General features: G+C 40.4%; 2 protein-coding genes across 4 annotated transcripts in view; one reads left to right on the top strand and one right to left on the bottom strand.

The window, feature by feature from the left end:
• The first annotated feature begins 288 nt into the window (after positions 1-288).
• Positions 289-5,577, top strand: lzic (leucine zipper and CTNNBIP1 domain containing). 2 transcript variants are annotated; one of them, XM_079494744.1, is made up of 7 exons: positions 289-617; positions 1,093-1,243; positions 1,646-1,781; positions 3,080-3,178; positions 3,330-3,425; positions 4,711-4,792; positions 4,888-5,577. In XM_079494744.1, the coding sequence occupies exons 2-7, from the start codon at positions 1,143-1,145 to the stop codon at positions 4,941-4,943; spliced, it is 570 nt and encodes a 189-aa protein (XP_079350870.1). In that variant the 5' UTR covers positions 289-617; positions 1,093-1,142; the 3' UTR covers positions 4,944-5,577. The 2 variants fall into 2 exon arrangements, with proteins under 2 accessions (XP_079350870.1, XP_079350869.1); XM_079494743.1 differs by having other exon boundaries at positions 291-617; positions 1,102-1,243.
• Positions 5,578-5,963: 386 nt separating this feature from the next.
• The window catches only part of clstn1 (calsyntenin 1), a 324,752-nt gene continuing 318,635 nt past the window's right edge, over positions 5,964-12,080 (bottom strand). For both annotated transcript variants that reach the window (XM_079494725.1, XM_079494726.1), the window contains one exon: positions 5,964-10,201. In XM_079494725.1, the coding sequence (XP_079350851.1) occupies positions 10,004-10,201 (198 nt within the window). In that variant the 3' untranslated portion in view covers positions 5,964-10,003. The remainder of the gene's footprint in view (positions 10,202-12,080) is intronic.

The raw sequence follows: 12,080 nt of genomic DNA, 5'->3' as shown, positions 1-12,080 counted from the left end.
GTTCCTTTGTCATTTCACAAAAATAAAAGTTACACAATAGGCTACTACAATCAAAGTGAGCATCAAAATAACATGGGAAATCCACAATAGAAAAATATACAAAAACATTAACATTTAGTAAATGTACTTGTCCTTTATCTTTCAGTCTGTTATACACAACATTATTTCCACAGTTATGAAATTGATGTACTTTCAGGGTCAGCAACTCTCATGCACCTCTAGCACCGACCAGCAGAGGTGCCATAGAGCGTGTGTGGTACCATAGAGCTATAAAGCTATAGCTAGCTAGGCTGGAACACTCCATCATCGCAGTTCCTCTTTACAGTGCAAAACTCCCGCGAGACTAGCTGGGTAGTGGCCTTTCCTTCCATTGACACTAAAGCCGCACCCCAGTGACCCACAATACAAGAGCTATGTTCACAACAATCCATCCCTGAACGAAACAAAAGGCTCAGACAGGCTGGAAATTTCGCAACCATGTTTACGAGTAATTGTTGCCATATTATATAGCTCTATGGTAATTTATAGTTGGTAGTTGTTCTGAGTATTGATCAGAGCAGAGCACACTAGCACAGGCATCATCATCAAAGCGGTTTGTTTACCACCAAGAGAAGCAGGTGAGGATGTCATGCGTTTTGATGCTATAGCTAATAATCAGTTTGTTAACTCTCACTGGCGCAAGCTAGTGAGATTCCACCAAACTATTCAGTTTGTCACTTTGACATTGATGTGAAAGCTCCAAAACATGATCATATCTATTACGAGCTGATTAGCTAGTCAGCTAGCTAAGCTAACTCAGTTTTCTGATTAATTGAAAATGGTGGACCCTGTTGTAAACAAGTCTGTGCTTTATCAATATCATGGTCCGTCCACAAACAGCTTTTCGTTTGAAATGTACCCATTCTGAATACCTATACACAGTACATACCCATTCTACACTGAAATAAAAATGTCAAGTTACAGTAGCTGAACTGAGTCAACTCAGTTAGTGCCATGTCATTATTCAAACGACAGTTTAGCTGAACGGATTGTGTCATGATAATGAAACTAAATGTGAGCTGTGTTATATCCATTTCTGTTTTGCTTGTGTTGTGGTTACAGTTTCAAACCTGTAAAGGTACCTTTCCTTAGTTGAAAGGAGGATGGCGTCTCGAGGGAAATCAGAAACTGGGAAACTGAGGCAAAATATGGAAGAGCAACTTGACAGACTGATGCAACAGCTTCAGGACCTGGAAGAGTGCAGGTTTGTATAATCTCAACACAACGAGCATCTTCTATCGTCTTGTTTGTAGTGAGCGAGGCAGCAGCAATGCAGCATTTGTTTACAGCTGAGTATTTACAATTTTCAGTACTTTTACTTCTACTCCAGTATATTTGATGTTGTGGTCCACAACATCTCAGAGACAAATAATATGCTTTTACTCCACTACAATTATTTGAAAACTTTAGTTAATTTGTAGACTATTATTTCAAAAGATGCAACTTCAGCCCTATATACATTTCGGCCATTTGAAAATAGCCGATCTACAAGCTCACAATCATGTGTCTTGTAGATCTGCTATTTTCACAATTATGTGTTATACATTTGAAACTTTTACTCAAGTAAAACGATTGAGTACTTTGTCCCACCACTGCAATCTCTCAGAGAGGATCTGGATGAGGAGGAGTATGAGGAGACCAAAAGTGAAACCCTGGAGCAGTTGAGTGAATTTAACGACTCTCTGAAGAAGATCATGACAGGAGACATGACACTTGTAGATGAGCTCAGTGGGATGCAACTGGTATGTATTTAGGATACAGAATGTGTTTTTATAATCCTGCCACACTAATAGCCAGCGCAACACCCCGTCCTTTGTCCACCTTCTCCTACCAAACCACATCGTTTGCACACATGTCACCATGCACAACACCACCAGCATGCCTGTCCAGACATCAACCACTACTTTGCATCCAATGCAACTGTCATATTTACAGTACAATACCCATTTAGATGAAATAACACATTCTTGCGCAAGACCACCAGCCTATGTCAAAATCGTCACCACTTTGCCGACTTCCGCCAACTCCGTTCACTTCATGGGGCCAGTCCAATGGCGCATTGTAGTCTACGGCCTTCACAGTGCCACACGCGTTACATGAACCACGCGACCGGGATGATTTCCAACCCCTCAATGTCCAAACTCGCTGCCTCTGCTCCACACCGCCTCATCATACCTCAGCCCCCTCCCCCTCTGGCTGCTGTGCCGGCCAGGCGAACACTCCACCTTAGTAACAGTACGCATCGACAAACAAACACTGCGTCGTGTTGATCTCTCAACATTTCTCGCCTATCGCACGGCAAACGCCACACAACTACGCTTGGTGAACGCAGCTAAAGCAGCTACCGTACAACCTGGACCTCGCATCAGTGCCAGGGCTTCACAACTTCACACTACACTGTGGAGGATTTTTGTATCGTGTGTGTGTTAACACAGCTGAAACATGAAGTGGAGTCTCTCAACTCCCGCAATTTCCTTCTCCCCATATTGCGCTGCAACGTAACTCTAGGATGAGCCGCCCAAAGGGCGGCGAAATTCTAGTAATAATAATAATTATATATTTAAGCTTTGTTATCTTTTTATTGAAAAGTTCCTTTCTTCTAATGGCATTTGCTTTATGTCAACTGTAGTGTAAAGGACTTTTCAGACGGGGAGCGACTGACACAGCTAGTAATTCATTTTCAATGAGAGGCGCAGAGAAGTTGGGGGATGACGACAACGCAAGCGTATTTACATGGGCGTGGTCCTGTGAAATTGTCAAGCGCGTGCTCGTTTCGTGCACATGCCCGTGACTGACTAGACCTGGATTGTGTCTTTTTTTTTTAACGCAGCGTGAGTCGTGCCCTTCATGAGCAGACCTAGAGCAGACCTGTCGTTGATCCAGACGACAACGACAGCATCGCACACGCTCCCCGTCTGAAAAGGCCTTAATGATCTAGTTTCCCTATGGGGATCAGTAAAGTCTCATCTTATCTTCTTAACTAAACCACACGTCCACCGTCCTAACATGAGTGTAAAGTTGTTGTCTGCTCCTTCACCAGGCAATTCAAGCCGCAATCAGCCAGGCATTCAAAACCCCAGAGGTGATCCGTCTCTTTGCTAAGAAGCAGCCAGGACAGCTGAGAACCAGACTAGCGGAGGTTTGTGTTTTAAGCTATGTTTAATTTATACATACACCGTGGCCAAATTATACACATCAATATGGGAGTCCTTGAATACGTTTGAGAACCAGTTGATCTAACCTAATGTAGTTGAATGTTACGTAGCCTGACGGTGTGACATTGTGTGCAGATGGACCGTGATGTCATGGTGGGGAAGCTGTCGCGGGATGTGCACACACAGCAGAAGTTGGAAATCCTCACAGCACTAAGAAAACTGGGCGAGAAGGTCAGATGTACCCTGATAGTAGGGCTGTGCGATATGACTTCAAAACAATATCAGGATTATTTCAAACCGTTGACAAGATTTCGATTAATGATTTTTATTTCATTTTTTAATAAAACAAAACAAAATTTGAAACTAGGTCATTTACAAGCTCACTATGCGTCAGAATGCATTGTGAGTGCGGTTAATCAGACTAGAAAAAAATCTATTCAACATTTTTTGTGTTGATTAATTGATATTAAATAAATATATATATTTAGCTATTGGTTTCGATATATTTTTGGTTAATTGCTCAACCCTACTGACAACACAGTACATGATGCATTTGATCCCCCAGCCTGGAACAAATACGCCGTTGCTGATTAAGTGGCTTGTGATCATGACTGTGACTGATGTATTTGAGTCATTCTGCTGTTATTAGGCTGAAATGACTGCTGTTTGTCCAGCAACCAAAGTGGCCAGTTCTAACAAAAAAATCACCCGCCATTTACACAATTATACCAGCCAACTACATTTTAGAAATGGGTGAGAAAGTCTAGCAAATATTATAACTAGTATAATCTAATCATACCAGCATGTGGGTGGTGGTGATGGTACTGTAACTTTATACCCTAATCACAGTGAAATTAGGTCTAACATTTATATATATATATATATATATATAAAATATTCTTATCTTATCCCCCAGTTTACTCATTAAGCCAATTCCCAATGTGTCACTGCTAACGTCTACAGTTGATAATGTGCCAGGGTAGAGTGTCTACTGTCTCCTCCTCCAATACACATGAATTCACCAGTCGGGAGGGCGTAGTGCATGTGGAGGAACTTGTTATACGACTCGTACACGTACAGGCTCCCTGACCTGTGGGAGTCGCTAATGCAGCAACAGAGACCACCCTCCCTGCCCGACGTCCCACCCAACAGAACCAAATGTGTGTGTGGCCAAGCAGGAGGCACCACAGAGGATTCAAACCGGCAGGAACTTTACACCTGCGCCATCCTAGTGCCCCTAACATGGCTTTATACATTTCATATTGTATATCATTGTTGTTGTCGGGCAGAAACCACCTATCTTCATATTTTCACTTTTTGTGTTTTTTCATAAATTAACACCCTACTTGATCATACTACAGTGTCACAAACGGTATCAAAAGTAGTTGATCTGCAAGCTCGAAACACAGCGCTGAATTTGAATCCTGAAAAGTAATGTTTTGGACAGGTTTCCAGTTCCACTCGACACGACACTATATTCTTCTTATAACCTTTACTTTCTGGCCTTTTGTTATAGCTCACAACAGAAGATGAGGTATTTCTAACAGAGAATGCAACGGCCACTCTCAACCAGTTTGAAAAAGTCACTGCAGACCTAGGTGAGAATAAAGAAATGGCGATTTAATTAATTTAAGTTTCTCAGTGGTATACAGTATGAATTTCATGTCTGTTTTGTTGTATCCTTGTTTTTCAGGATCAGAAGACAAAATCATGGCTTTAGCAAGCTCTGGGGTGAAAACAAAGGCATAACCATGTGTGTTTTTATTAATTCTAAGTGGTTTATAATGACAAAAGTGCCAATCGACCTTTTGATTTTGTAACCAATCATTGCACTCTCAGCAGTAATGGTAGGCCCTAGCTATTTAACAGTATTGTTTTATACCCCTAAACCTTTTTTTAATGTATTTTATTTTTCCACTTTATTGTAAATTGTGTGTGTTATAGGTACTAAAGTTTGATCTGATTTTGCAACATATCCAGCAATTGATACAAGCACTTTATGGGAAATATTTGGCTTGTGCTGTTTGTTATTGAAATGCTGCATTTATCATCTTAAAAGGCTTTCATTTCTTGATTGTGGTGTCTTTAATTGATGGTCGTTCTCATGACTGCTGCAAATCATCAGTTTTATTTTCTGGACGATCATCTGCTGTCAACACTCATGGATAATGAAACTGGAGTAACTTCAGTAGTGCATTATATATTTGTAGCCTTTAAGCAATTGTGGTTTACAATGTTTTGAGACGTATTCTGACTTGATATGTTGCCTGAGTTAAGTAGAGTTCTGTATATTCAATTGTGAGTACTATTTACATTTTAGTCATTGTATCATTTTTGTATTACTGGCAAGGGACATAAAATATAAAAAATGATTCTACCTTTCTGTTTGGGAGATGTGACTTATTCCTGAGTTTAACAGATAGTCCTACACCTGCCATTTGGGGACCAACAGGTGTCTCAAACAAATGAATTAGTTCAGCGCCAATCAGACTGTTCAGACAAATTGAAACACCTGTTGGTCCAGAAATGCCTTCTGAAGGCATTTCATTTCATTGGTTCTCCCCATAGTGTTCTCCCACCCTTCCAAAGTGAATGTACCTGTACAAGTATCCTGCTTCAGTTTGGGGTCAATAAAAAACCACCAGCAGAGGTCACTAAAGCTTCAAGTTTCACACTTAAGCTTAATCTAAATAATTGAGTGAAACACGATGCAGAAATTATGAGTTATATTTTCTTCAAGCTCCACTGATAAAGACAGAAACCAAGAAATAACTTATACCCCATCTTGTCATCCTTTATTTTGTTTATGAGCAAGCATCAACTTAACCACAATTTGCCTTTCAATTGGTAGAAAAGTGAGAGCAGCCCCAACAAGCACAAAGGAAGCATCTGACAACTCTGAAAACATCACCTTAACCCTTCTGAGCAAAGATTTGAAAGAAAAATAAAACATGGTTTTGAGTGGCGTGGATTTGTGAAACGGACAATCAAGAGATTCAGTAGTGAGCCCCCTTCTTCGCCACCAGTCTCACAACTCTACATGGAACATACACACAATGTGGTTCATGCAAAGTAAAAGCCCCGTACGATTACATTTTTAATGTTACTATTACGGCTGCATTTCAATTCATTAGGCAGTGTGTGGACATTCAATTCAATGCAGAGAAAAATACAGTATATCTCAGGGGTTGACCAGAAAGTACATGATTTGGAAAACTTCAGATGCCAATGCTATAATTCTGAGCAGTGTCGGAGCCAATAATGTGCTCTTGACAGTGATAATGCAGTTGTACCTTTTGCAGAAGTGTTAGTTGAAATGTTGACATTGGAACATTTTTGACATGATGACATTGTGAGAACTTTGGGGGGAACAGGCTTAAAACTGGGTTCTTGTGAATTTCATGCTGCCCTCAAAAAACTTCCGTCAGCAATTCAGGCAATAGTACACTGTCGAAAACGACCTTCCTCTATACACAAATAGGTCAATTTATACCCACTATGCTGCCTAAAGCAATTCGGTAATGTACATCTTTTAAGAGGTGGAATCCGTCAATATGATTTAGTACAATATAGAAGATACAATATGGATCTATTTTTTCTACACATCAACATGGACACATGACACCTATGTAAAACTTCTTCACTTTTAATAAAACTAGCAGTGGACTATTGTTACGATAAAATGAAAGAAAATCACATCCCCCAGCTCTGTAAGAAATCTAGCATTAAATAGTTACAAAAAAACAAAAAACGTTGCCACAACTTAAAGAGCGTAAATTAGTACTTTTTTTTATTTGTTAGTTGTGTTAATTCCGCTGTGATCGGCAAAAGGCACTCCCAACTCGGCCGGCTCAAACCTGGCCCCATGTTTTGTAGGCCCAAGTCATCATGAAAGGGGAGATTGTTCACCACATTTCCACCATTGACCAAAAACAATAAATTAATTGGACATGAAAAAATCTAGTCACTCCAGACATAAGGTTTGCTTGAAACATCAAAGATGACCTGGAGACTGTGTCTAAAAACGTCCTTTGACGAAACTTGCGAATAATTAATATGCTATTTCCCCCCTCGTATTATAATTGAGCCATCTGATTGTAATTCTCAGAAAATATATTTGCATGCAAAGTATGAGATTCTCAATGCCATCTGTTCTAATCATTTTCAAACTGATAATGCCACACTTTCTGCTACCTTCATTGAACTAAAATGCCCCCAAACCTAGTCACATAAAGCAGGTTGTTAAATGGATATATTTATTTTGGAATCCCGGAAAAATTATTAGGGTGTAAAGCCCAATTTGTGCTTTGGCAAAACAAGTATTGTGAAACATGTCGCTCAATAAAAGTGACGCATTTTCAACAAAACAAAAAAAGTGTTGATACGACACTTTCTTCGGCTGAAAACGTAATTTTCCTTGAGTTACAGGTCACCCAACACTTTGTGCTTAAGCATAAATTAGCCAAAATTTTCAAATTGTGCCTGTTAGGCAAAAAATACACTACAGTAATGAATAACAGCCATGTCTAAGAGGAGATATAGAGATTAAAATTGGACACATCTTCCCAATCAATTGTATAAGTTTTATACTAATACCGGAAGGAAAACAAGTTTACCAAATGTAAACAAATATTTTAGAACAACTCTACAGTACAGTTCCATGTACAATAAAATCTAGTGGTCTACTGCAAAAAAATATTTCATTTTAAGATTCAAACCATAACAAAATAAGATTCATTTTTAAAGAGGTTTCCTATCATAACTAGTGCGCTCCTCCCTTCAGTTATAACTGAACTCCATGAGAAAAGGAGTCACAAGAACAGCCAGTAATTACATTGTGATACAAAGCTGCTTTAAAAATGCATCTAAAATATTATCCTGGGTTAAATAGCTGTGCCAAAAAAAATTAAATTAAAAAAACTTTAAAAATATTTTTTTGCAATGAAGCAATCTGAGATGTCTTTGCATTTCATCTCTCTACCCCTAATACTTAATTTATGCTCTGTCACACGCTGGTGTCTCATGCCGAATATGGCAAACCTACAAGCTCACAACGTGTCGCATTCCCGACACGTGGTGAGCTTGTAGGTCGGCTATTTCCAACACTCGACTCCGCCGTGCGACAAAGTATAAATCGGGCCTAAAACGACACCAGCAGCTGCACTAAAGCTTCACTAAAAGCTTGTCTGTCCATATTGATCTGCTCTTTCAGTAGTTTGTAGAGATTCATTTATTTTCCTACACAGCAAAATTCTAAAGTGTCACTTTAACCGAAGTGTAAAAATGAACCCTATGACAGTGTGAAAATGGACCTTTATAGGGTCTATTTCAACCCTCAGATTTAAACCAACACTTAGGATGTTTACAGTGTACTTATGTCACCATGGCAGGACTGGATAATGAAGACGAAGGGCAGTCTAAAGCTGCTGACAAAATATATCATCTCTAAGCTCTAATATATTAGCAGTACCCACATTTTAAGACCAACAGTGCTATCAATGATCTTACCGTACTGTACCCAACACAAACCTAAGGTTTGTATGTATGCAATTCTCTTGAGTGTGAATACCCTGAACAAAAATCCCTTCTGTACAACAGTGAAATCTAGGGACTAAAATACATTGATACCTTGAGTATAGCATTGCCACCTGTGCAAGCAAAGCAAAGCAAAGAGTCTGCACAACAAAATCCTCAGTAAATTGAACCCTCAAAAAGCGTACAAATGTGTCCTTAATAGGTCCATTTTGACACCAACATTGAGGATTTTGCTGTGTGCGTGAAGCCAGTCCTGCCTACATAAAGCAAAAGAAATGAAAACTTTAGCCAAAAAACGAACATAAAACAAGAAAAAGACAAAATGGACACCACTTTGCTATGGAAACCTCCGCTTATAGTCCTGGGTTTCTCATTTTGATGCAGACACGTTTTGTACAAGCATGACGGAAGAGCTCTGCTAAATTTTGCAACATGCTACAGCCTGTGTGACACAAATATTCTACATTACGTACTGCGTCATTGTAGATATTGGACCCCATTGTTTAGGCCTTCACTAACACATTGACTAATTACATTTCATTATATTTACAAAAACAAAATAATTAAAAAGCAATTTATTCCTCTACACATGTGACTTTTCAAATATCTGCATGCACTAAAAAAAATCAAAGAAAAAAAGAACTACTTGTTGAGAAGCATCGCCTTATTTCACTCTCTGGTCTATGAACCCCAAGTCAAAGCTAGTCGTGATTTTTTAGCGGCAAAACACATTTCAAAAATGAATGCGCAAGGTATATATACCTACATAAAAAAAATAAAAAAGATATTCTCCATCTGAAAGCTGTGATCCGAGTGAACACAAAGTGCAAGGTTGGACTTCCTCACATTATTTCAAAAACAAATGTAAATTTAGGCCAAGTTTTCCTGGGAATTGAAAACATAATAAATAAAAAAAAAACGAAAATCACAAATCAAAAGTGACCAGTGATCTGGTGATTACTATATTACACTGAGTACCACCACGAAGATGACAACAGGAAAACCTGGACCATAGATAGGTTGAAAGGATCCCCCCCTCCCCGCAAACATAATGGCTCCTTGAAAATGACGTTGTCGGTGTGTGTGTGTGTGTGTGTGTGTGTGTGTCTGTGTCTGTGTGTGTGTGTGTCTCTGTGTGTTTGTGTGAGGGTGTGTGTGTGTGTGTGTGTGTGTGTGTGTGTGTGTGTGTGTGTGTGTGTGTGTGTGTGTGTGTGTGTGTGCTTGCGTACGTGCGTGCGTGCGTGTGTGCGTGTGCCTGTGCGTGCGTGTGGTCTTTAGTAGGTGAGAGTCGAGTCGTCCCACTCCAGCTGCTGCTGTCTGCTGGCCCCCTGCTGGTCCTCGCCGGGTTCTGCACCTTCCTCCTCCTCGCTGCTCTCCGACTCGGCGCTCGTGATGTCGTCTTCCTCCTCGCCGTCCTCACTCTCCTCCTCCTCCTCTTCCTCCTCTTCGCTGCTGTGCTGGTCCTCGTATGTCTGGACAGAGACAAGGAGGGCTTTTCAGACGGGAAGAGACTGGCCCGGCGATACGTTTTCAACTAGAAACAAAGTGCTCCTCAGAGCAGTGGTTCCCAATGTGGGGTGCGGGGACCCCCAGGGGTCCTTGAGGGAGTTCCAGGGGGTCCCCAGCAAAATTATAATCTGGAACCAAATGGACCCTTATGGGTCTGTAACTCTGAGAGTGTACAAATGGAACCAAATGGGTCCATTTGGTTTGAGTTTTGAGTTAAATTAATTTGAGTTCAATTAACATTGATTTTACAATATAAATTGGGGTCCCAGAGATAGAAATGACATTAAATGGCGGTCTGTAGACTAATATGCATGTCAATCAGGGGTTGACGTGAAAAGGTTTGGGAACACAGCCTCAGAGCACGGGTCTCCACTCTACCAGGCCAGGTAGGTTATTCTAGCCTCCTTGTGGCGTTATATCAGGCCAATGTGAGAAGGGTGCCATTTCGTCTACTCTACGGCCTTTGATGCCAATTCCACATTCAAAGTCAAGATTTGAGGCATTTTGTTCCAAAAATGTGTTTTGCAAAAGTCCACCTGCAGGTGGTGCTATAACAGGCCAATGTGAAAAGGGTGGGATTTATTCCTCTGCCTAGCAGGAATGTGCATGCAACATTTCTCTCAAATTTCACTCTGGGCACGACCAGGCCAACGGTGCCGGAGATTAGCAGTACACAGAAAGACGGACACACAGACGGAGTGCAAAACATACTCTCCCCCATGCCTTCGGCCTGGTGGAGACAATGAGAGGCGAGCGGGCAGTATAGGGAGGCGCAGCGACAAGCGAGCGCACTCCCATGAAACCGCTGTGTTTGTGCTTGTTTCACGCACGGTCAACTTGTGGTGTTATTTAATTTCTTGTAGCGCAGTATTGTATTAATAAATAAATAAAGTTACAGTTAGCCAGTAGCTCTATAATAGAAGCATGGGCTGATCTGTTGTTGCCAGGCAGCAGAAAGAGTGAGATTTCATCAATATGATTTTATCACTGCAGTGATTCAAGGCCTAACTGCAACAATGTAAAAAAAAAAAACATTACAGACGTGTCTTCAATAACGTCACGTGCATGCCTTATTCGCCTGAAGCATGTCAAAAATGCAATCTGTAACTTTCATGTCCTACCTGGTATTCGCCCTATGTTTTTGAGTGGTGCAACCACTCCAAGGAACAGCTATGTCCTAGCCTCGATACCCAGGCTTTCATTTTGTCTGCGCGAAAAATGAAAAACTATGTCCTAACATATTTGACTATGTGTTGGACTATGTGGACTATGTGACTATGTCCCAATGTTTAGAGTACCCGTAGGGGCAAAATTGGCGCTGTAGCAATAGTGTTGCACTGTTGCCTGCTAATTACAGAGAGAGAGAGAGAGAGAGGCAGGGGGAGAGGGGAGTTGCACCACTCAGTTCACACAGGTGTGATTTCTTTTTATTGTTGAGCTATAGTGGAGAACACTTTTAGGAAGGCAAGCTATTTCCATTTTTTGAGTTTACAATTATGCATAAAATCAAGTAAGCAATGTTCAACGTTGCTCTGAAGGAGCACACAAGAGAAAGAGTGGGGGGCACTATTGTACAGGAGCTAACGTACAGAAGCAGTGGTGTAATTACATTTACTCAAGTACTGGAATTTTTACTTTACTTGAGTATTTTATAAGTTTCTATACCTTTACTTCTACTCCACTACATCTCAGAGGCAAATATTATACTTTTACTCCACTACAACTTTAGTTACTAGTTATTTTGTAGATTTTGATTCTTATTACAAAAAATGAAGTGGCTAATTACATTAGCCACTTTATTTCGGCCATTTGAGCTGATCTGCTCACAATGCTATTTTTTCA

Source organism: Electrona antarctica (genome assembly GCF_951216825.1).
Source record: "Electrona antarctica genome assembly, chromosome: 2".
Taxonomy (NCBI): Eukaryota; Metazoa; Chordata; class Actinopteri; order Myctophiformes; family Myctophidae; genus Electrona; species Electrona antarctica.
This window is presented reverse-complemented; position numbering and strand designations above follow the sequence as displayed.